At 40.5% G+C, this 26812-nt stretch overlaps 1 protein-coding gene and 1 long non-coding RNA gene across 4 annotated transcripts in view; both read right to left on the reverse strand.

Moving 5' to 3' along the window:
- Positions 1-2726: 2726 nt before the first annotated feature.
- On the reverse strand, positions 2727-11428 carry LOC134069348 (uncharacterized). Of its 3 annotated transcripts, XR_009936809.1 has the most exons (7): positions 11007-11428; positions 9809-9848; positions 9373-9417; positions 6563-6607; positions 6136-6203; positions 5837-6004; positions 2727-3551 (listed from the first exon to the last, which is right to left on the reverse strand). It is a non-coding gene; the product is annotated as an uncharacterized LOC134069348 (long non-coding RNA). The 3 variants fall into 3 exon arrangements; XR_009936808.1 differs by having other exon boundaries at positions 9809-11428; XR_009936807.1 differs by lacking the exon at positions 5837-6004 and having other exon boundaries at positions 9809-11428.
- Positions 11429-16288: 4860 nt separating this feature from the next.
- Positions 16289-26812, reverse strand: part of LOC134069460 (protein NLRC5-like) — a 108130-nt gene continuing 97606 nt past the window's right edge. Inside the window, exons 21-23 of the mRNA XM_062525423.1 lie at positions 20405-20578; positions 18360-18533; positions 16289-17423 (exon numbers count right to left, since the gene is read on the reverse strand). Coding sequence (XP_062381407.1) covers positions 16289-17423; positions 18360-18533; positions 20405-20578 — 1483 coding nt within the window. The remainder of the gene's footprint in view (positions 17424-18359; positions 18534-20404; positions 20579-26812) is intronic.

A 26812-nucleotide genomic window follows, 5' to 3' on the forward strand; every position in this document is an offset into this window, starting at 1 on the left:
CATCTCCGTCATCCTGTTGAGGTGTAGCTGGTTGCATGTTTATATCTATCTGACCATCCGTCCTAATTCCTATCGGACTGCGTTCTGTGTCACTTGGCATCCTGCACGACTACGCCAAAAATGAGTGTATGTCAAGGGTAGCACAACCAGTGCAACCACACCCCCCTTTATACACCTAATCTCCCCTTAGTTCGGATGCCAGGGACACAGAACAACCAGTCACTAAATGTTCAATAAATTACCATTTATTTATATGAAGTATTGCACAAAAGATATTTAAAACCACAATAAAACAACTCAAGTTGATGCAGTAAAAGTCCAATCAGACCACGGGTCGTTTAGTTAATGTCTCTGGTGGCTGTGCCGGTCGGAGTCCTCCTGAACACGCCCACGGCCCCGGTGTGGCTTTGGATGCTCCCGAACGCGCCTTTGTTGTTTCTCGTCTTAAAACCCGGAAGTGGCCGGCTTCGGTTGGTGAGATCGCAGATGCAGCTGAAGTGTAGCCTGGAGAAGCAGTCACAGGCAATCAGAAACGCCACGTCCAATTCGGAGTACACACCTACACACTGTACACACACAGAGGGATATTCTCACGTTCCTTGAGTAGGCATTTAGAGTGCGATGACGGAGATCTGTCGTTCTTCTAGGCGATGGCTCACTCGACCAGTACTGAGCAGCGAGGGGGGAAAACAGAAGCAGCTGGAGAGTAGAGAGGCAGGCAGAGCGGCGATCAGACACCACAATAGAGACAAGCACATATGCACACACACGCACACAGGTATGCTCACGTTCCTTTAAAGAGGGTATAGCGAGCGTCGTATCAGAGAAGGCTCACGGCGGTTCCTCGTCTCTGGAACGGCTAGCCAGCGGGAACTCCCTCCGTAGCAGGCGTCAGCGTCGGGGCTGCAAACGGTGCTTCCTCGCCGTCCGAATCTCCTGTAGCCTCGTATCATTAGTCTTAAATAGTCTGTCCAATTAGTCAGTGGAGGCAGGGTTTGAGACAAGCAATGCAGTTCAGCTGAGAGTCAAAAGGATTTCTCCCACGGGATAGGCTAGGGCATTGTAGTGGGTGTCAGACACGGGGACAATCTATTAGGCTACTCCAAGTGCTCATTATGATCACACAAGTGAATGGCATCAAGCAAGGAAATCCACAACCACAAGCAATTGATAAGAATACAAGTTTCACAGCAAGCACACACATTGTAAACACAACAAACCAAAACACACGTTGAGAGCCCCTTATGTCACTCACAGCCCCCTTCCAATAAACTACCCCACTCCCAATGGCAGAATAGCCTGACACTATGAACTGCATGCAACACATTTGTAAATAAAGAACGTGAATTCGTTCAGATTATGTGAGAGCGTCACTGCTGAGTTTCAATTAAACATTGCGCAGTTAACCTGCATGTCACGCTCCAATCTTTCATCGATGCTGCGGATGTAACAGAATACATGCTGCATTGTTGCAACAATGTTCGGAACGGGTGCGCTGTCGTTGGTAAAATAAAAACAGTAAGTCCTGTGACAGCGGCCGCATTCTGCGCCACCCCTCACTCAAACATACATAGATTCTGTAGCCTATAATTAACCGAAGAGTCGGACCTCCGTCTGGCAAACCTCATAGGCTACCGCAGGGGTTATGTCTGAAAGCGACTACAGAGAACGCAGATGATACAGGCTCTATTATTTACGGACATTTTGCTCATTGTCTCGCAAAGACTCCGACGGTACAAACTTAATTATGTCCACCGAAAACAAGTTCGAACGTCAACGACCCCAATTTCGAATTTGAAAAGACATTTGAGTTGAAGCATCAGTCCAGAGTGAAAGCATAAGTCATCGAATGAAATGAAAGTAGAAAGAACAATAAAAGTGAAGTAAAGATAAGCAAAAGAAGTCCAAGTCCCGAACTATGGGAAAAGTTTAGGAAAACCCCAACTCACGTAGGCTATTAAATGCAGCATGGTCATGCTCTCTCCCGCACTCTGTTGTCTCGTCTGTTGTTTACTCTCGCAATGCGTTGGACATTATACTGATTGTCACCAGACACTCACAAAGCAATTAAAATCGCAGTTTAGTAACGCAGTAACGCAGCCTAAAGTAATGGTAATCTAATTACTGATTTTGCCATTGTAATCCCTTACTTTACTCGTTACTTGAAAAAAGTAATTGGATTACAGTAACGTGTTACTTCTAACGCGTTACTGCCCATCACTGACTACTATACATCAAGTTACCCTTCTCCAAGATGTAATCAAGGTCATCGCTATTCAGCACAGTTCGGTCATGAAGAGTAGCTAGAAACATCAGGGAATTGCATGTGCACTGCTTATTGGCGTTAACCCCATACCTCACATCACCTTGGTTATGCGTTGCTTGAACACATTGAAAGCCATTCTGCTCCATCTCTACCCTAGAGGCATTTGATACATGGTTTACCTGCATTTGTCTATCATTCAACTCATTATGCACCAACACAGGCTGATCTGGTGTATCAACTTCAGAGAGGTCCAACTTCCTCCAGTGTTGTTTCTGAGCCTCAGAGCATCGTCCTTTTCTTCCCATGATTAAACACTTCACAATAACTATTTTCAGTATGTGCAATTAAGAATATTCAACTGGATTCAAGATGAAGTTTATTATTGTCAGTAGAAATAGTTACAGTATTACTTCAATTTACAGTATTTCTTGTCAAACAATTTCTTACTCAAAGGTACTGTTATAAAGAGAACTCTTGGTTCAAAATAAAAAGGCAAGGTTATATTACAAATATCTTTTGGCTCAGCTACTTTTATCAATCAATGCTGTCTAGACTTAGTTTAAAAATTAATCAAGCTGTACACAAAACACAATTAATGATAATCAGAATATAGTAACACTAATATAGTAGTCGTTCACCAAGTTGTTCTCTTTAAAAATGAATGCAACAACCAACAGGTAGTGTAGTTTAGTCTCTCGATTCGCCGCTCAGATCGCCTCCTAGATAGAGTCTCAGATAGATAGATAGATAGTCTCAGTTTGACAGCACAAAGTGTCAGGGAATATACAGATAGATAGTCTCAGATGGATGAGATAGATCAGATAGATAGATGTATAGTCTCAGATAGATAGATGTATAGTCTCAGATAGAGTCTCAGTTCAACAGCACAAAGTGCCAGGGAGGGTATATTTCGGGTATATTTCAGATATTTCTTTCAGCTTTGATATTTCTTTGTCTTTCACTTTTTCTTGACAGCACAAAGTGCCAGGAGACAGCACAAAGTGCCGGGGGAGAGGGTAGACAGCACAAAGTGCCAGGGAGGGTAGACAGCACAAAGTGCCAGGGGAGTGGAAGACAGGGCAGCGTGCCAGGGAGTGGGAGGACAGCACAGCTTGCCAGGGAGGGGAGACAGCACAAAGTGCCAGGGATGGGAGACAGCACAAAGTGCCAGGGAGGGGTAGACAGCACAAAGTGCCAGGGAGGGGTAGACAGCACAAAGTGCCAACAGTTCGCCAAAGCTGACCCAAGGTCAAACGTAAGCCTCACAGCCTCCAATCGGAAAGGCCTAAAAGACAGGAGGGAGAAAATCCATTACAACGAGCATGCATATTTACAAGCACATTTCAGAAGACTTACAATGGTTTTGGACATCAAAAATAGTCACTGATATATTTAAGTAATTTTTTAAGACGGCAACCCCACAACTGTGACTATCAAAAATCAAGTTTTATTCAAGTTATTGGCTTAGGTTACAGCTGTAGTGTTTGAACACGAGCCCACATTTTGAAAGAGGACTACAGAATACAGCATTACATCTATTTTTAAAGGGTCACTGCACCCTAAAATAGGTTTTTTGAGCTGTTGATTGATTGAAAATACTCATAAGTGGTGAACTGTACTATTACCAGGGTTAATATTGACAAAAATCGTGTTTCTCGACAAAAGTAACATTTCGTCTGATTTTGTATTGGAGATATTGCTCTCTCGCGCATACTACCGTTTGAAAACATGCCATGGCATGTTGGTCCAACAAATTAGGACTGAAACGCCCAGGGGCGGAGTGGGACACTAAAATCCACCGGGAATATTTTGACCACACCGGCCCCCTACCCGCCGCCAGCCCACTGCCGGCCCAACCCACCCATGCCTTGAGCACGACCACCTTCCGTATATTATAAACACAAACAAAATGTTGGCTAAATGTAATATAGTCAATCTATGAAGGTCCAGGTCCAGACTTCATGTTTCAGTTTTACGGGCATTTGAATGCAAAACATGCAATACACCATTTTTACACTAAATTTCTTGGTTGGGAACTGTATGTCCACATATACTGTAATGTTCACATTCAAAAGCATCTTACATCTCTACCTTGCCCTCTCCTTGGGCCTGCTCCTCTCACTGCTCCTGCACCTCTCACTGCTTCACTGCTCCTGCACCTCCTACTGCGCCTTTCACTGCTCTTCTCCCTGGGCCCATTGTTCTTACTCTTCCTCATCCAAACATTACAGTATTTGTCTTTTTATGTTTCTGTTTCCAAAAACATCACCTCCTCCTTCTACTGTGTATGTAAATGTAAAAAGTAACCCCTGCCACTGAGTCTAAGACAAACTGGAATCAGCTGTGGTTGGCCCAATTTACCCAACATCATCTGTGTGCCAGTTATTCAATTGTTTGTTTATTATCAGCTGAGATATATTGTTTTTGAACTGATACCATTGCAGAAGCACAGGTTACTAAGGTTTGGAATTGTTTTAATTATTGTGGGATGTCATGTGTTAACATCTGTAAAATAATAGAAAAACGATCCATCATTTTGTTGAGAGGTATAACTTGTTTGTTAAGAAAATGTAAGCATTGTGGAAATGTGTTCACTGCCTGCATATTGTGCGAAAACGACATGAAATGTGTGAATGGTAGCCTATGGCCACAATGTGTTTAGAGTTTTGAAAACGTGACAACTGTTTGGACAAACGCTATGTTAGTCACTGAAAAAAACTGTAAGCCAGTGATTCGTTTGAAATGTAGGCTACATGAGTTAACTAGCTTGTGATATTTTCCGTCTAGCAAGTAGCCTAACGTAGTTCAGCTTTGCGTCAATGTTTTTCATTCTGTCAAATTTACCTGTACTCGTAATGGCTGTGGACTAGGCTACGGATAGCCTAAATCTGTTTTGAGCAATTAGATGCATGCTCCTCCAGCAGTCGCTTCTTCTTAATTCTGCCTTTTTCAGCCCCCTCTTTCTCTTTCCTCTTCTTGCCTTCCATATTAATCAAGCAAACACCTGCTAATCCGTTCACTATCAAAACGCTACTTTCACGAAGACAGGCTAAAGGGTCATGCCATTAGAGGAGGGGCCGCTCATCTATCCCCCTACATTTCTGTAATAGACTTGACCTAGCAAACGTATTTGCCATTCCCAGGAGGCTTTGCTGTTCTATATTGAATTTATTTGTGACCAAAAGAGTTAAATAACACTTTTAATGATATGAAGAATTAAACGAAGACACCCAAGGCTACCCACAAATGCACTGATGGGAGAGAACTGAGATGAATAGGCCTGTGAATTAATATGTAGGGTAACCATGACTAAGGTATATATCGCAACTAAATGGTTTAAATAGTGGTTGGTTTCCAAACAATAACAATTGACGATGAGCGATTTCAGGGGATAGATGCACCTGTGAAAATATCTTATGATAATAAATGTTCTAGTGGCCGCTCAGGCACGTCTTGGGCCAGTTCAAATGCAACATCAGGCCGGCCGGCCTGGCGGGAAATGTCCCGAATCTCCCGATTACCACTCCGCCCCTGGAAACGCCCCAACACCTGCTGCCCTGATTAGCCTACCTGTGATAAGCCATGTCTGCAGCACTCATTCCCAGATTGACACGAAATCACCATGGTTGATTGGTTGCAGCAGTGATGCACTCTCTCTCCAAATTTCAGAACGTCTCGCCCATTTTGAAAGCCGTTTTCAGAAATGTGAAGTGGGTGGAGTTATGGGGTGAAGTGACTCTTTAAACACAATGAACAGTCACTCAATTGTGTAAACGCCTAAAAAACAACATTGAATGACAAAAACAATTCCTAAATTAATGACAAAGCGGTCAGATGATGTTAATGTTTCTTAGAAAGCGTAAACTCACTGAGAGCCAGGGGCGATTCACAGCACAAGTGGCCACACAGTCGGGTGTTCCCACACAATGAGAAAGGCCTATAAGACAGAAAAATGCATTACAACACTGCAACAAGCACATACTTACAAGCATTACATAGGTTTCTATCAAATATGTTTAAGTCATCAGCAGCAACCCCTCAACTGTGTGACTTAATCAAGTACTAATCCAAGTTACTTGCTTGAGTTACAGCTATGACATTTGACTACAAGGTTACATTTTGAGAGAGGACTATAGTATAAAGCATTATACTATATTTACATTTCCCTTGTGTTGGGTTTTAAAACTAGTCATACTCAATTGTGTAAAAGTCTAAAAATAAATGAAACAATTCTTAAATGGATGACAAAGCAGTCAAACAACTTGAGTGTTTGTTAAGTAAAGAGTGCAAACTCACTGAGTGGCAACAGAGATTGGCAGCAAAGACTGATGACTACACAGCCTGAAATGGGAAAGGAATGAAAGACAAAAGATCATATCTATTACAACAGTGCAAAAAGTATGCATATTTACAAGGACTTATTTAGAAGCATTAAATAAGTTTGGTAACACTCCATAATAAGGGTCCTTAATAAATAGCAAACTAGCCATTAACTAACCCTTTGTTAATATTTGTTAACTGTTACTAAAATATCTATTTGCCACAAGTTAATGTTTTTTTCATCATTAATTAAATATTAGTTGTTTGCATATAATCTGTATGTTAATGTTTAAACAAATAGAAAACAATCTATTAACTAATATTGTATTAATATTTGTTAATAGTTAACTAAATGTATTTTTGGCACAAATTAAGTTATTTCTTCCATCATTAAATGTTAAATGTTTATTTACAAACTATATGTTAATATGAAAGTTAATGACATATTATTATTTAATTAATTGTTATTAAACTGTGTTTCTACCTATCCCAATATGAACCACTCCTTATAGGACCCTTGAAGTAATTGGTTAAGCTTAATTAATATATTAGTAATATATAGCTATCAGTATGGAGGACCCTTATAATAAAGTTGGTTAAGTGTAATTAATATATTAGTAATATATAACTATTAGTATGGGGGACCCTTATAATAAAGTTGGTTAAGCTTAATTAATACTTTAGTAACATATAACTATCAGTATGGAGGACCCTTATAATAAAGTTGGAACAGTAATTATTAATCATTTACAAATATTTATTATAACATTTATCAACGATAGCAAATATTTTACACTGGATCTCTCTCACTGGAAATGAATGATCTCAGCACACATTGTTGGGAAGGAGGATGAAAATGCTTTATTCATAAAGTCAAAGAACTCTCAAATAGCTTTTTGCTTTCTACTGGAACACTGACCACTGATGGTTCACCTGATGGTCTCCTGGAACACTGACCATGTAAACGCAGTCAATGATAGTTAAACTGATCAAAAAAGATTAACTAGAATGACAACAGAATGTATAAAATATTAAATAAACAGAGAAAGAGCGAGTGGGTTCAACCAGAGAGTGAGAAAAAGAGAGAAAGACAGAAAGTGTTAGTGAGGAAAGGACTTGGAAATGGAAATGTTGGTTAACTTGGTTTTGGATGGAGTTGATTAGGCTAAGTGGCGTCGGTTAGCACACCCGTGATCGAAGCAGTTTCTTCCTTTAATTTCTTTTATTGCGTTGCCTTCAACAATTGCCATACAACAATAAAGTTATGTGTGGTCTGTAAGGAACCAAAGAAGCCATCATTAGTAATACGGTCACTGTACCACATAATCACTGTCTAATAAACAAGGCAGGCCACATGTTAAACTAAGCACCCCATTTGCATCCAATGCTCATTGGCAATTTACTGTCACATAAAGATAGCCTAAATGAACTGAATAGCTGATATCTTTGTTATATTCTATGAACATAACCATATCTCAATCACACACACAACATAAGACAGGATACATGCATTGACATTACTAACCAAAGTGAAAGTATAAGTTTCCCTTGAGGCTAATCTCCGCTTAGCATAACGCTAAGTTAGCATTCCAAACGAGCATGACACACATCCATATCCCACCAACAACAGGCCCTACACATGACTCAGCCTAGTATCTCGGTTACTTTCACTTACTTCGTGTTTTGCACGCACACAAGGTGTTCACACAACTCAAACTGTAGGCAATAGGCAGCAAACTCGTTCAGTGATAGCTGCTAACATAATGGCATGGACTCCACCAACGCTGTAACTTAGGAAAACTAACATGAGGCTAAAGTACACAGGAGGACGTTTCTAGGCAACCACACCCTCTACAAAATAAGAGTCTTTCATACAGAGTGAGAGAGACAGAGCACAAGAAAGAGATCGAGGGAGAGTATGAGAGAGAAAGACAGAATGAGAGACAGGCAATAAAAACGGGCAAAAATAAAATAAAAATAATAATGTCCTCTTTGCATACAGGATTGATTTGCACTGACTTCTTTAGTGTAGGCTAGTTTTCGCATCAATTTGCTAGCCTACATCTTTCAGGACCTTGGTGAACCTTGTGAGTTTCCAGTGTGAGAGACCCATAGCCTAGGCCTACTAGTTAGTTACTAATATATCAATTAAGCTTAACCAACTTTATTATAAGGGTCCTATGAGGATTGGTTCATATTGGGATGAAGGCAGAAACACAGTTTAATAACAATTAGTTAATAATAATATGTCATTAACTTTTATATTAACATATAGCCTAGCCTTAATTAGTGCCAAAACAACATTTAGTTAACTATTAACACAATATTAGTTAATAGATTGCTTTCTATTTGTTAAAAACATTAACACAGTTTATATGCAAACAACTAATATTTAATTAATGATGAAAAAAACATTAACTTGTGGCAAATAGATATTTTAGTAACAATTAACAAATATTAACAAAGGGTTAGTTAATGATTAGTTTGCTATTAACAAAGGGTTAGTTAATGATTAGTTTGCTATTTATTAAGGACCCTTATTATGGAGTGTTACCACCAAGTACTATTCAAGTTACTTGCTCGAGTTACAGCTATGACATTTGAATATGAGGTTACATTTTGAGAGAGGACTATAGTATAAAACATTATACTATATTTATGTTTTGGGTTTAAAACTAGTCATACTCAAATTGTGTAAAAGTCTAAAAATAAATTACGAACAAATCTTAAATGGATGACAAACCACTCAAAACAACTTGAGTGTTAAGTAAAGAGCGCAAACTCACCGAGTGGCAACAGAGATTGGCAGCAAAGACTGATGACTCCACAGCCTGAAATGGGAAAGGAATGAAAGAAAAAAGATCATATTACAACAGTGCAAAAAGTATGCATATTTACGAGGACATATTTAGAAACATTACATAGGTTTCCATAAAAAAAATGGTCACCGCTATGTTTTTAAGTCATCAGCAGCAACCCCTCAACTCTGTGACTTAATAACCAAGTACTATTCAAGTTATTCGCTGGAGTTACAGCTATGACATTTGAACATGAGGTTACATTTTGTGAGGACTATAATAGCATTATAATATCATGTTTTTGTTGTGTTTAAAACTAGTCATACTCAATTCTATAAAATCCTAAAAAAAAAACAACATTAAATGACAAACAATTCTTAAATGAATGACAAAGCTGTTTGAAAAGTAGAAAGTGCAAACTCACAGCAAAGAGTGATGGCCACACAGTCTCAAATGGGAAAAGCCTGAAAGACAGAAAAATATCCAACTGCATTACAACACTGCAACAAACATCCATACTTACAAGCACATATTTCATTTGACGACATGCACTAATAGCGTTAGGTTACACGATTGAAATAACAAATGTCCTTGGCTACGATGTTATAGCCTGGCACGCCCTCCCAGTGACGCAACGCCTTCAGGCTTTTGCTGCTGGTCTGGTCAACTGCTCATTGAGAAGGATTTCTGAGTTCCCGAAATCTGCGGAACTGCCCCCTTTGGTCGAGAACCAATCAACTTTGAGCAGCTCAAACGGCTCTGGGTAGAGGCGTGTTCAAGGCAGAGGAAAGAGTGTTGTTATTGGTTTAAACTCGGCAAACCGCTTTCTGACATCTACCAGTAGCAAATCGAGGCACTTAAAGGAGGCGGGTCAACCAGCGCTTGCAAGAAACCATGTTAGCACAGGCTGTTGGTCAGACTAAAGTCTCGCAGAGCCTTTGAAAGTCGATGGTAATCAGGCTAACGATGTTATACAAGGTAGATGGCGGGTATGCCGGATATTTAACATATCTTTAATTCGGTGACGTTAACTTTATCTAGCTCGCTAACTACTGTAATGTCGAGTCTGACAGACGTGGCTAATCCTCAGAACACGCCGGACTAATTTTAGGAGTTATTAACAATACATTCGTCCACAGATTTTAAATTAGCACTACATTACTTCATATAACTTTGGTTGTGATACGGCAAACGGCACACGGTGTTTAACGTTACAAAGCGAGTGACGAAAGTGACTAGCATGCCAAAGTAGCCTAAAGTTAATCATCAACACCTGTATCGGCATTTACTGTAGTTAACGTTAACGTAACCTAGAATCAAGACCTATATCGCTAATCCAGTAGTGCTAGAAGTTACGTGACTTGTTAATACTTTAACATTAGAAACATTATGCTCAATGAAAAGTTACACTATCTGATACATTTTAACTTAATTTCCCCTTGGTTGAAATACAAAAAATAGAAAGTTATGAGCCGGTTGCTAAAAGTTAGTGTTAGCTAACGTTACCAACAGACAGGCTTCGCTAACTTACTTATCTAGTTAACGTTAGATATCGGGACAATTCTTAAGACATAGTTAACATTAAGGCTACTTTAGAAATCAATGACCTTTAAATAACTTACCTTGGGTGTGTTGATACCTTGATATTCCTCAGTGTAACGTCAATGTAAGACAAATTTGCCAAATGAAAACCAGTACCGCACAGTCGAAGACCTGGGCATTGAATGAGAAATGTTTGTAATGTGGCGTGAATGATTGAAAGGTTTCACGTGAACAGGCTGGCCAGCTGAATGGCTAATTACCAATAAATGCTGGATTACAAACAGACATAAAAAAGACATATTAGCATCAAAGGCATAGGGAGTCAAGCACTCTGCACATTAAGCGCATTATTGTGATGGTTGCATAACAAACATGCAGCACAAGTTTAATAAATGCTGATAGACTGATAGTTAAATGGATGTTGGTAAGAAGTTATGAATGGTTTGAATTAAGTGAATGGAGACATTATGTTGGTTGCTAAAGAAGTTAAATGTTTTTTAGCGAAATAATCTAGTAATAATTAATTATACACAAAATGCACATATGCAATAGATGGCAGATATATAAGGCCTACAATTTGTATTAGCTTATCTGACAGTCAGCAGGCATGTCACAGCGTGCGGAGGAAGAAAGTCCTGCACTAAATAATAGAAACAAGAGACTGATTTCATAACATAAAGATCAAAGACATGGCCGCAACATGGATGTATGGGGGGTGGGGGCCATCAGACATTTGTGTTAACAATGCTAACTAGGTTGATTAGCTAACTTAGCTAATCATTTCTAGCAGCTATGCTAAAAATGCTAACTAGCTAACTTGCTACTGAGGACTTCTATTTTGAAACATTTGTTGATAGGGTATCCATGGCTGCCACTATCAGGAATAAAGAAGTTACTGAAGTAAAATCATGTTGGTTGCTGTGGAAACGGTCATAAATGCTTAATTTTAATGGTTGCTATGTTGGTTGCTAGGTACATGGAGGTCTCATGTAGTTGACTGGAGGCATAGTTGAAGATAACTGACAGTTGGAATGGTTGAACAGTTAAATAGTTGAGTAGTTTCAATGGTTAAATGATTTAATAGTGTATTATTGCAGTGAGGACTTTTATTTTGAAACAGTTGTGGAAAGAGAGTTTAACAGGACATGTAGTCTTCACAGAGAGATTGTATGCTTTAAGCCTGAGAGAGAGAGGGCTGCTGCAGGTGGGGCTGGCCACCTGGCATAAGATTCTAATTGCTTAACGATCCGACTGTGATGTCATAGAGGCCAATGTTAAGTCTATGGGGAAATTTGTAATAGTTTTTAATTTATAGTTTAAAAAGTATAAAAGTTACAAAGTTGAAAAATACATAGCAGCATGCCCCTATTGAAGACCTACGTTGCAACGTTTGAATGAAGTTTCTAGGTTAAACGGTTCAAGCTGAATAGAAAAAATGAGTTTGATCAGCGGAATAATAAGAAGAAGTAGTTTTGGAAGAACAGTACAGTGCATTTTCATGCACTGTAATAAGAATACTTTGGAAGAACAGTATAGTGCATTTTCATGCACTATAATAATAAGAATACTTTGGAAGAACAGTATAGTGCATTTTCATGCACTATAACTAGGAAGAACAGTACAGTGCATTTTCATGCACTGTAATTACCATGATAATAACAATTTATTCATATTTCAGAAGCAACATTATTTAAAGTCCACACATTATATTTATCATTATACACAATCAGCTTTATGAATGAAACTTATCATCTTCTCTTGCTTTATGAATATAATACATTCATGTAACCCCTTGGAGGGGGACACAAACAGTAAACAACACTAAGTTAAATGGATACATTTGCTGAAATGAATGAGAGAATATATCATAACTCAATCTAAAAAGATATTAGTTACGCTATAATATACAGTAGCTGTTAACCTGCTCTAGTTACACTTATCACAGCTTTCATGAACAGTACACTTCACACTATCCCTACAACAAAATTACACACTAACTGTTTATGTCAACAAACAAACAAAACAAAGAAGCAAAAGAATAATATGGACAAATAAATCATTGAAAGGGTGTTAGAGATCCTCGTCCTGTGTGGGACAGCCGTGGCCTACTGGTTAGACTACGGGCTTGTAACTTGAGCAAGGCACTTAACCCCTCACTGCTCCCCGAGCGCCGCTGGTTGGGCAGGCAGCTCACTGCTCCGGGTTAATGTGTGATTCACCTCACTGTGTGTTCACTGTGTGCTGTGTTTTCACTAATTCGGTTAAATTGGGTTAAATGCAGAGAAACTAATTTCCCTCACGGGATCAAAGAAGTATATACTCTATTCTATTCTTAGAAGAACTAAAACCACTACCACATGAAGAGCTCATACTATGCCATATTGTATATTTTCTGATATAGTACATTATATTGATCTGTAAATATTGTCAATATTTTATCATATAGAGCCATTTGGAAAAGACAATGCTTTAATTAATATCAGAAGTGCCTCTCTTTCTGCTTACCTACTGTCACTTTTGGATCTTTTTCTTCTTATCCTCACTGGCCCTCCTGGGCTCCATTTTACCCACACTGGCACTCAAGAGATCTGAATTACCCACCCCTGGTCTCTGTATCACCCCCACTGCCACCCCTGGTCTCTGTATCACCCCCACTGCCATCCCTGGTCTCTGTATCACCCCCACTGCCACCCCTGGTCTCTGTATCACCCCCACTGCCATCCCTGGTCTCTGTATCACCCCCACTGCCATCCCTGGTCTCTGTATCACCCCCACTGCCATCCCTGGTCTCTGTATCACCCCCACTGCCATCCCTGGTCTCTGTATCACCCCCACTGCCATCCCTGGTCTCTGTATCACCCCCACTGCCATCCCTGGTCTCTGTATCACCCCCACTGCCATCCCTGGTCTCTGTATCACCCCCACTGCCATCCCTGGTCTCTGTATTAAACGGACGGTATACTCGCCATACCCGACTTGTGCGACAATAGCTACGTTTACATGCAACCATCGGAATGACCAATCGGATCGGTCAATCGGATCGGTGGAAGTTTACATGGCAAGGAGTATTTTGGATGCGCGCGTTTACATGCAGCTTCACGCACATATAGCCTGCTTGCAGTTTTGCTCCCCGAGATGGACGTGAGAGCTTATATAGCCTATGACGTTTAGGCGTGAGATATTCCCTACTTCCAATCCTCTGCCTCTGCTTTCTTCTGTTCAAAAGCAACATCATAGGCCTAGAGTTTCGTTTCTTTTCCTTATAATTAGAATGACTAAAACGACGAAAATATAAACTAAAATTGCGTCCTCCTAACACACTCACTGGCCGATTTCACACTGCACAGCAAGTCGGTCAGCAAATGCTGACTTCATGCACGGTCATACAGAAGTATTCCAAAGCCAAAAATATAGCTGATAATTTATCCTGTAATCTGACGGGGTAGCAAACCACAAAAACGTCTGACTGTTCGCTAGTTGTTTTGCACCTCAGATGTTGTTCAACAAGTCCCAGCAACACAAATTCAAACTTGTACGGAAATGCATTCAATCAGGTCCTTGCCGTCTACCTAGCTTCCACACTGTTCTTTCAGACATCGCAAAATATCTGTCTCCACTGTAGTCTCCGAAACATAGCCTACCTGTTAATATTTGGCTTTCAGAAAACGAGACTTCATCACTGCATTTCAGTCGTTGCTTTTACCAAAGCCTACGCAGCTGCCAGTTAGCGTTGCCTATCCAACTGCCTGCAGCCTAGTAGGCTACTTCCTAAACTTCAAAGATGCTGTCAGATTTTGTGGTTGTTTTGAAATTGTCACGAAACTAAATAGCCTATTCTTCCGATGCCATGTTATCAGTCACTGTTCAACCCATAGACCTAAAAGAAAATATGGTTCAACCTCACGCCCAGTGCTTATGTTTACACCTAACCAAAGATCTTTCATTACTAGCTTTAACCCTCTCTGCCTACACCGTGGTGGCTTTTTTTGATAAGAGAAATATTGCGCCTCCTTTTCTGAACATGCGCAGAAGGGAAGAGTAGCAGAGAACGATCCGATCCAGTGTATACATGACAACTATTTTACTACCGGACGTGTCCGTTCCACCTCTTTCAATCCGATCCAAATTTCAATCCGATCGGCGATTTTCATTCCGATTGTCTTGTTTACATGAAGGAATTTCATTCCGATTGGGCCTGAATCGGATTAGAAAGGGTGCATGTAAACGTAGCTACTGTGACGTCACAGGGAACGCTATAACTATTTATACCTGTGTGTGGTGGTCGCAACACTATTTGCAGTATTCTCCTGAACAGAGGTGTCACAGTTTGAAAAAGGCTATTGCTACCTACTAAACCGTAGAGGAAGACATTGTTCGTTTGTGTATCGTTCGTTCCAGACAGTAAGGGTGCCTTTCAACATCTCTCCTCGATCCTCGAGGGGCGTTCCCACTGATCTATAACAAACACTGGATAGACTATCCCATTGTTGCCACCCCATCATTCTTTATCTAGATCAGTGAGGAATAGAATAGAATAGAATATATACTTTTTTGATCCTGTGAGGGAAATTCAGTTCTCTGCATTTAACCCAATTTAACCGAATTAGTGAACACACACAGCACACGGTGAAGTAAATCACACACTAACCCAGAGCAGTGAGCTGCCTGCCCAACGGGTTAAGTGCCTTGCTCAAGGGCACTTCAGCCATGGATTGGTCAGGGATCGAACCGGCAACCCTCCGGTTACAAGCACAAAGCCCTAACCAGTAGGCCACGGCTGTCCCACACAGGATGAGGATCGAGGAAGAAAGGGAGGGTGTATAAAAGACCAAATGAGAGGCACCCTAAAAGTTGGTTCTCACAGAGCATTCATTGATGTTAATGGCAGTAGAAACTAGCTTATTTGATGCTATTTCAGACTTGGCTTGCTGCTCTTCAAAACTGGGGGATATTCCCATCTAGTTTCTAAGGTGTGTGCAGCTAACTGATGACATGAGTTTATGTAATCTCCCTAAGTAGAAAGATAACTTTTTTTAGGTCTTAGCAGATATCCTTTAGGTTGAAAATAAATCTCTACGATATGGATGTTTACCTGCTCTAGTTACACTTATCACAGCTTTCATGACAGTTACAGTCATACACTTCATACTATCCCTATAACAAAATTACACACGCACTGTTTACAGTATGTCAACAAACAAAACAAAGAAACAAAAGAATAATATGGACAAATAAATCATTTAAAGGGTGTCAGAGGAATTAAAACCACCAACACATGAGGAGCTCATACTATGCCATATTGTATATTTTCTGTTATAGTACATTACATTGATCTGTAAATATTCTCGATACTAGCATTAGCTCACAAGGCATAGGGATCTGGTTCTGTATTATCCACAGCTCTCAAGGGATCTGTATCACCCCCACTGCCATCCCTGGTCTCTGTATCACCCCCACTGCCACCCCTGGTCTCTGTATCACCCCCACTGCCATCCCTGGTCTCTGTATCACCCCCACTGCCACCCCTGGTCTCTGTATCACCCCCACTGCCATCCCTGGTCTCTGTATCACCCCCACTGCCATCCCTGGTCTCTGTATCACCCCCACTGCCATCCCTGGTCTCTGTATCATCCCCACTGCCATCCCTGGTCTCTGTATCACCCCCACTGCCATCCCTGGTCTCTGTATCACCCCCACTGCCATCCCTGTCCCTGGTCTCTGTATCACCCCCACTGCCATCCCTGTCCCTGGTCTCTGTATCATCCCCACTGCCATCCCTGGTCTCTGTATCACCCCCACTGCCATCCCTGTCCCTGGTCTCTGTATCATCCCCACTGCCATCCCTGGTCTCTGTATCACCCCCACTGCCATCCCTGTCCCTGGTCTCTGTATCACCCCCACTGCCATCCCTGTCCCTGGTCTCTGTATCACCCCCACTGCCATCCCTGGTCTCTGTATCATCCCCACTGCCATCCCTGTCCCTGGTCTCTGTATCATCCCCACTGCCATCCCTGGTCTCTGTATCACCCCCACTGCCATCCCTGTCCCTGGTCTCTGTATCACCCCCACTGCCATCCCTGTCCCTGGTCTCTGTATCACCCCCACTGCCACCCCTGGTCTCTGTATCACCCCCACTGCCATCCCTGTCCCTGGTCTCTGTATCACCCCCACTGCCATCCCTGGTCTCTGTATCACCCCCACTGCCATCCCTGTCCCTGGTCTCTGTATCACCCCCACTGCCATCCCTGGTCTCTGTAATCTCAATGCCACGTTTGCCCTGAAAAGCCCTGACAGCAGCCACAACAGCACCAAAGGCTCCACCCGCGACAACACCAATGGCTCCACCCGCGGCAACACCAATGGCTCCACCCGCGGCAACACCAATGGCTCCGATCGCGGCAACACCAATGACTTTGGCCGCGGCAGCACCAATGACTCCACCCGCGGCACGACCAATGGCGACACCCATGGCAGGATCCGTGACCTCACTATCAAACCTGTAAGTAGAAAAAACACAACAACAATTCAACACATTCTGCTTGAAAATCTTCTTATTAACAGAGAGAGTGAGTGAGAGAGAGAGAAATACAACATGGTTGTAAATCACTACAGTGTAATGATTAGTGGTTTAACAACTGAAAAACATGATTTTAACAGGATAACTATTTACGTCCTCTAGCCAGCCAATTCTCAAAAAAAGATTATCATTGAAATTACAAATAAACAGATACTCTAAACACTGAGGCCCCATTACAATTGAAGCAAGTGGAGGATGTGCTGTCATAATCTCCACCTTCAAACACACTGCTGTTCCCAAATGCCTTCTGCTCGACCATCTCAGATTTTTTTCAAAATTTGACCACCTAAAGAGTAACCATTTAAACGAACTTAGCCAAAATATTAGCTTGATACCTAATACATCCAGAAAAAAAATGAACATGGCACCCCCCTTCTGTTGTTTTGCACATTTGCGTGCTCATCTAAAATGCAGCAAAGTTAAGATGTCATTATCTAGTAGACACTTTTTGAGATAATGACATCTGAACATCTGCTGCAGATTTAGATGAGCGCGCAAATGTGCCAAAAAACAGAAGGAGGGTATGGCTGTTTTCAATTATTTTTTCTCTGGATGTATTAGGTACAGTATATCAAGCTAATATTTTGGCTAATTTAGTTTAAATTGTTACTCTTTAGGTGGTAACATTTTGAAGCAAATCAGAGATGGTCAAGCAGAAAGTTTATCTAAAATCCGTTGAATTGAGGTGGAACGACCCTTGTTACGTCCCAGTCAGGACGGCCAACAATCTTAGCTGAATCATAGGATAACAATTTATTAAATCGAGCATTTACTGTAAAGGCAGTACTATTGGTAGTAATAATTCAGCAACAAGCAGACTTCCCATGACTATTCCAATGTCAAATGTTTCCCTCACCTCAGTGTCCATAGTTTATATTGTGGATCTTTAACTAAGGCAGACAGTTCCTGCTTCACCGAGTTTTCCAGGCTATTCCCACTCAGATCCAGCTCTATCAGGTGTGAGGGGTTTGATTTGAGAGCTGAAGTCAGTGCATCATAGCCTTCTGTTTTCATGCTGGTGTTCATAAGCCTATAGAGAGAAAGAGAGAGAGAAAGAGAGAAAGAAAGAAATAAAGAAAGAAAGGAAGAAAGAAAGAAAGAGGGAGAGAGAGCAGAAACTATAAATATATTGTTTGCTTTACTTTATTTTTCACTAACACATCATTCATCATCATCATTTTATTTTTGTCAGACTCAAGGTCCAGAAGAACACACAAACACAAAAAAAAAAAAAAAAAAAACACCAAAAAAACCCCAACAACTTCCCCCACATATTTTCATAAAAGACAATCATACCAGTACCTCCACATTGGTGACTGGTAACGAATTGTGCTGTGTTTGGGATTGGTCAGCAATATAATAATGTAATTCTGTGACATATTTAGGCAACAGATACATTTATACATCAGGTTCCTCAACAATGCTCTGAAGGTTCTGACACCTGCATTACAAAACAGGCCACTAGCACTACAGCTCCTAGGCTTCCTTAGTAATATCCTAAAGCAGTCATTATAAGCAACTGTAGCCTCTGTAGACTGGCCTTTTTAAACTTTGCCCATAGGGCTGCAGTGTATAGTGGAGTACAGTATGCTTTAAAAAGCTGAATTTTTACTTTGTCAGAGCACATTAGGAATTTCCTTTTCAAAATATTAGCTTGGGCATATAGCATGCGGCACTGTCTATATATGTCATCATCATCATCAGACATCTGATCTGTGATGTAGTGACCCAGGTATTTTGTTTTCTTACAGACTCCCAACACTTGTCCTGACAGATAGAAATCTGGAAAACACAGCTCTTTGTCCCCTTTAGTTCTATCACAACAACACTTTTTTTTGCATTGTATTGCACATCATATTTCATCCCATATTCAGATCAAATGTTCAGTAATTGCTGAAAACCAGCACTGCTAGGAGAGAGAATGGCCAAGTCATCAGCATACATGAGATGATTTACAAGAGTGTTCCCAATCAGACAACCAGTTTGGCATTCATTTAGTTGCTGAGATAGTTCATCCATGTACAAGTTAAAAAGAGCAGGTGAGAGTAGCCCCCCCTGACGCACTCCATTACTTACACCAAAGGGAGTAGAGACACTGTTACTGTACCCCACTTAACACACATTCTCTGTTTAGAGTACCAATAGGTAAGGATTCTTATAACACTATCAGGTGCACCCCTTTGCTTCAATTTTTTAAATAGCTTAAAATGATTAACTCTATCAAATGCTTTAGATGCATCAATAAAACCAATTAGAACAGAGGAATTCTGCCTCATATATGTATGTGTTGCCTCCTTCACAGCATAAATACACCACTCTGTACCAAGCTTTGCTTTGAAACCAAACTGATTTTGGCTGGTGGTCAGATATTGATTAAGGTGATCAAGTAAAATCTTCTCCAGGATTTTTGACACTACACTGGCTAAGGCTATTGGCCTATAGTTATCCACACTACCAATCTTACCATAACATTTTATCTTAACACGGATAAAATGTTATACAAACAAGTGTTTTCCCCTTTCCACTGATTTCTTAAACAACCCTGAGAATGAACAAACAGTGTCACACACACACACACACACACACACACACACACACACACACACACACACACACACACACACACACACACACACACACACACACACACACACACACACACACACACACACACAATATTCTCATGTAGGCTACTTAACTCAGACCTTAAAGAATGCAAATACAAAATACAAGAGTTCTTGGAAATACTACTGATAATATCACTATGGATGTTCATATATACATGTACTGTATGTGTGTTTATACTGTGTGACTCTGAAACTGTGACACTTGGAATTTCCCGTCCATCCACTGTGACAGTGTGTTTAGTGCATTTCACTACATCATACTCAGTTTACTTACTCCAGTTTCTGTAGTTTACAGAGTGGGTTCTCCAGTAGAGCAGAGATGTGCTTCACTCCTGAGTCTCCTAGTCTATTCCCACTCAGATTCAGCTCTATCAGGTGTGAGGGGTTTGATGTCAGAGCTGAAGTCAGAGCAGCACACCCTTCTTCTTTAATGTTGCTTTTATTAAGCCTGCACAGAGATGAGAGGGGAAGATGTAATTATTAATGAGTTTGTATTTCAGATTGTGTGACATCATTACCTCTACATACAAAACCCAAACAACTCCCACAGTAAAACCTGTGCCTGTAGAGAGAAAGAGAGAGAGAGAAAGAAAGAAAGAAAGAAAGAAAGAAAGAGGGAGAGAGAGCAGAAACTATAAATAAACAACCCTGAGAATGAACAAACAGTGCCACACACAGGATTTCCCGCAGCGTTTTCCTGCTAAGGTGGCCGCCTTAACAACACAGGGCTGCCGCCTTAACTAGCGTCTTGGAAAAAAAAAAAATATATATAGTGATATTCGCCGTGTTACTCTGTCATGTTTTCTCCCTGTCATTCCAAACCGTGGCCGCTAGTCTTCCTTCTCTGCAGAACGCATTTTTTTTTTAAATCGAGTGGGCCTATGCGCACAGGCGACGCGCTCATTCAACATGGGTAGCCTATTTGTTACGTTTAATATCAGGTATCGCTGCTACGCATATGTCAGAGTGACTGCGAACACAAATAAACCTAGCTAGATTTGACGACTCCCACAGGAATGGTTCTCAGTTGAAACTACCAAATACTGAAATTGTTTGAAGTTTACACAGGCTAGTTTAAACTGTAGCCTCTTGTCTCCCATGCCAGTTACATTCATCCTGACCCGGCGGGATGCACGTTTCGGTTTTGTTGAAATATTACCTCCCCCAAGGAGGTATATGTTTTCATTTGGGACCGGCGTTTGTCTGTTTGTCTGTTTAAGAGACAAGTGCAAGATCATGGGTCAATTTGTACATCAGGCACATGTCAGAGAACCAAATAAAATTCTCAAATGTTAACAGGTTATGTTTTTTTATATAATGGTACAGTGGTGATAATTTCTTGTTTTGTTATCTTTCACAGCCTGTTTGAATAGAGAGTACAAGGGTTTCAGAGTGGTCAATCCTGCCTGGGACCAGCTTGTAGGACAAATGGCAGAAAAACATTGAATGCATAAACAGTTTAGCAGCATGTAAAGGTAACTGGTGTCTAATACAGTATGTCTAAAAGTAATCAAACTCACTCCAACATTTCTGGATATCTTCTTAATATGTGTGTTTATACTGTGTGGCAGTGAAACTGTGACACTTAGAATTTCCCGTCCATCCACTGTGACTAGCTGTGTTTAGTGCATTTCACTAACTCATCAGTTTACTCACTTCAATTTCTGTAGTTTACAGCCTGGTCTCTCCAGCAGCGCGGAGATCTGCTGCAGTCCTGAGTCTCTTAGTTCATCCCACTCAGATTCAGCTCTATCAGGTGTGAAGGGTTTGATGCAAGGCCGTAGCCATGATGTCAAGATTGGGGGGGACTAAATTTGTGGCGGGGTCTGACAAAATGTCAACAAATTTCATTCTTAACCATAATTTTCCATATTTTTTTCAAACTATCAAATATTTCAGAATTGTTTTTCTCCTCACACACCTCTAGGTCAGCATGCTCATGCTCTCTATCAGGGGGGGGGGGGGGGGGGCATAGCATACTGTAGACCATATAGACTGTATAGGCTATATAAGTTTGATTTGAGAATGAAATTGACTTAACCTACATTTGTCTTTAATGTCAAGTCAAATTGACTGCCTGTCACTTTAAGAACGTGAGAATAATTTGACTTCAGTCATATTTTCGGCTGGTCTAAAATTATGCCTAGGAATATGAAAGCAATGCTTATGTTCTAATTCTATGTAGTTTATCTAAATGTTTAAAAAAAAAAAAAAGTGGAAGAACACAATATTCGAGCAGTAGTTCATTATTTTGGATGTGCCGCAGCCTGAAGATGGGGAACAAGTAGAATTGTATTGCAATTTAAAAACTGGATTACTCGGGAATGGCTTGGGAGTTATTCCACCGTGATGGGCCAGGTGTAGATGGAATGTAATATGATTTCATTTTGTGTTGGCTATTCACGTTGATTTTCTCGCGAACCGTCTATTACAGCAACTAGTGTAGCCTAATACCATCAGAAAGCTTGTGACTAGCCTAAACCTCGTGAGCAATCCACCAGAGAATAATTGGTGCGCAATTTGATTCTTTCGTGAGTTGCAGATAGAAGAATATATATATTTTGTGTAGGCTAAATGTACAGTACATTTATACCACCAGAAAGCTCGTGCTCTGTCAAGTGACATGCATATCAGTGTGACTAGAACTTCGTGAGCAATCAGTTAGAGAACAATGGGTGAGCATGTTGCATTTTGCGTCTCAGATAATTTCTCTGCGCTGAAAACATTGTGCAGTAGAGACAGATACTATACTAGTTGATCTAAAGAGCCCACACCTATGCCTTAAATTTGTCTCCTGTCTAAACAATATATGCTGTGGTCAAGTCTAGTCACTAACTGTCAACTGAAAGTGAACAGATTGATGAAAAAGAAGAATGGATTTGGCGTGACATTTGTTGCGTGCGTGCGTGAGAGCGTGAGATCGATGCTGAAAGCGTGCGTCACGCCAGATAGGCTACTAATGAAGGTGCTACTATTAAGCTGTTTGTGCATTTGATTGCATTTGCCAGTGACAATTCAGATTGCGGTCGTTAGCGTTGGTTTCCTGTAGCGTTTTTTATTTATTTATTTTTCTATGTCCGAATATTGGGGGGGACATTTTGGTCGTATCTGAATATTGGGGGGGACACGTCCCAGTCAATGTCTATGGTGACTACGGCCTTGGTTTGATGTCAGAGACAAAGCAAGAGCAGCACAGCCTTCTGCTGTTATTTTGCTGCTTTCAAGACTGCAGAGAGATGAGATGGAAAGATGTAATCCAGGGCCGGAGTGGGGCCTCTTTTCAGCCCAGGAATTTCAGGCCCAATACCGGCCCACTTTTTCCATGCAGTGGAAATTGGATCAATTAACCAACAGTTCAGCTCTTACTGTCCTGTATTTTTTCTTTTCAATACCATGGTTCAACAAATAATGTAGGTTAAATAATAATCTGAGAAATTAACATATTCCACTATCCCAAGGTTGATAAATTAACAAAAGCAGAAATAAATGAATAAAGCATTTCAAACGTATTCCACTCTTCAGCATAAAGGCATATTGAACTAATGTTTACAGTTCAAATCACAGTACAAAGTTACACTGTGAATGGCAACGCCATCTATAGGAGCGGACATCCATGTGACCGATGGACGTAAAATGTGGGGTCTTCAACCTTTTTCAGCTCAAGGACCCCTTGGCTGTGAGAGGGACTGAGCACGGACCCCCACACCTGTCCCACCTCAAATCCTGTCTCATTTGGATAGTCAGTCATGAGTGCCTACTGTAGCCTACATGCGCGCACATTCTAAACAGAAGTTATTATTAACAGGCCTACTGCTTTATACAACTCGTTTCTGATATTTCTTTACAATGTGTTGCATAAATTCGCCCTATAATAGAATGAATGTCACAAGGGTTAACTAAGGTGGATATGTTCAGCTAAATTCAGGCAAAGCTTCATTATCTCAAACTGATACAGACAGAAAGCCTGTTACTCTTGTGTAAATACTACTGTACTTTGTCTTACAGAAGGAAACAAAAACACATGATATTATCGTTATCGTTTTATTGTGATGGTAGCCTATGAAATCGCGGAGAACGTCGGATGAATTAATTCGCGCAGAACGCCTTGACGCGCAAAGACCGCAGACTCTCGTAAAAAAAAAAAAAAAAAAAGCAAAACATCACACAGAACAAATAGGCTACCCCACAAAGTTCAGGGTCCATCAGTCCCGACATTAAGCAAACGAATCAAACAGTCGGAACGTAATTTATCTCACGGAATGAAAAGAACGAGTTTGCTTATGGTCAGATGCTGCTGGAAACGAAGGTATTTTTAAACTAAAACGCCGGGAGAAAAAGTGTTCTTTAATCGCGATGATCCAACTCAATTTAGTAGGCTAGGCATATTTGAGTTGGATCAAGTAGTCTTTTCTTGTCTGCGTTTCCTGGCTATTCATGGAAGCCGTGTTGGCATCCTCTATCTGAACCTCCATGTCTGACGTGTAGCTTTCCCGCCGGGGAATTAAAAAAACGATCCATCATTCTTATTTGATTGCTAATGTGTTTTGGCATAGGTTGGCAAAAAGTTACACAGGGAGGATCACATGAATGTGTTATTTAAAAACGAATATAAATGTTCTTTTGAACATTATGTTAACTAAAACCAATTTTATTTTTTGGAGGAGAAAAAAAAAATGCTTCAGACGAAATATTTTCGCGGACCCCCTGCAGTACCTCCGCGGACCCCCGGTTGAAGACCCCTGATATAGTACTTCATTTATAAAATTTTATTACATGATATATTAAGTATCTACGGAGCCCCTAATAATTTATAAACATGTTTTAGAAATGGGTTTATTTACTATGAACAAACCATTCATAACTTTGGCAACAAATGCTTAACTGATTATGAATTATGCATGAACAATAAATTACTAATGATGAACAAACCATTAACTAAAGGGTAACAAATGCTTAATACATGATGAATTGTGTATAGTTATTAGAAAGTGTTACTGAACTGGGTATCTCCTAATTTGGAAAACATTTAGTTTCCTTTTCTTTTGGCCAGCGGTTTGATAGTCAACCATTCATTTGTGCTGCAAATGATCAGACATGTGACAGAAGGGCATAGCCTGTAACGTCGCTGCTCCGCTGACTCGCAATCTAATCGGAGAGGAGGCCCTAACGCTGCAGATAATAGACAGAGAGAGGAAAGAATATGCGCAGGGAACAGATCACAGTTGCATATTCAGTGTATCATGGGTCTGGTGAATAAAGCCTACCGAATGCAGATGGCTATAAGCTCACGCTTTGCCTGGTCTAGACTAGAAGCCTATGTTTCAAAGATTTAGAAGTGTGGCACGTAGCGCTCTGGAAGCAACCCAACCACTGGTAAAACAAACACGTTTGCTGGAGAAAAAACTGATCATAAAATGCAACCTAAAGGAACAAAGGTGTTGTAGAAATGTAGTGGACTGAAAGTATAGATACTGTAATTGCTATAATAGATACATTCTGGAGCCCAAGTCACACAAAAAAGGCATAGATGCTCAACAACGGCATAGCCTTGCAAAAACTAAATAAACGCTTTGGGCCGATTAAGTGAAATTTCCCACGGCACACCTCTCTCAAACACTGGTTTATATTTTCAGGCTACTGATACACTTGTTGCCTCCTATTTCATTTTCCTTTCTTTCCATTCTTGCATTTGTATTTGGTCCCATACTCACTAAGAATCCCCTAAAAATAATGGGCATGTCAGTCTTACATTTTAGGACATTTGGACATACTTCAAGAGTGCTTCAGAAAGTATTTCAGTGCAAAAAGTAGCATGTGTGTCTGAGAGAGATTAGAAGTAGTTGAGAGGTCTGCTAACTCAGAAAGACCAATTCACAAAAGATAATTAAAAAGCCTATATTTCATGCTATAATTTTATGTTTAAACTATTATTCCATGACACAATGATCTGAATGCACATACAGAATCTCTATTGTAACAATAATTGTGCAGCTTTTAAGTAATGCACAAACAACCAAAATCCACTCATTGTGAAATGTAAACTAAACATTTTATTGGAAATAGTGAATTAGTTTCATCATGGAGATGTTTTTTTAAAAGCTTTGCAAAAATACTATTCCAATAAGTAGTATTCCCTTCCTATTTATTAGCGTAGCTAGCGAAGCGGTCATATAGTTGTTGTCAAAGTTTTTTTTTTTTTTTTTTTTTTTCCGTCAACGATTCACGGGACACCGTAACACCGGAGCGCATGAAACTTGGTGGGCATGTAGCCCCAGTAGACTTCTATGGAAAATTTTCGTTTCGTCCCCGGGGGTCACTCCACCCCCGCGCTGCCCCCGCCCGAAGCCCAAAAATGACAGTTTTTCCTACATAACTACCTGAACCGTGGCACCGAGGATGACAAAATGTTTATGGTATGTTGTTCTCTAGAGCTTGCATCAACTTAGCTTATAACCAGTCATTTGTGATTTGCACCCCCATGGTAAAAATTGAAAATGCAATGTAATATTGCTTTAATTGCCCCTATCTTCAGATGAGATGTTATGAACTGCACCAAATTTCATGTGTATGATTAACCTGACACCCTCTGGGAGTATGCCACGTTTTGTGGAATTTCATCCATGGGGGGCTATAAAATAAATGGATTTATGTGTACATTCAGGACTGTATACTGTACATATCG

Source organism: Sardina pilchardus, chromosome 21 (assembly GCF_963854185.1).
Source record: "Sardina pilchardus chromosome 21, fSarPil1.1, whole genome shotgun sequence".
NCBI classification, from domain to species: domain Eukaryota; kingdom Metazoa; phylum Chordata; class Actinopteri; order Clupeiformes; family Clupeidae; genus Sardina; species Sardina pilchardus.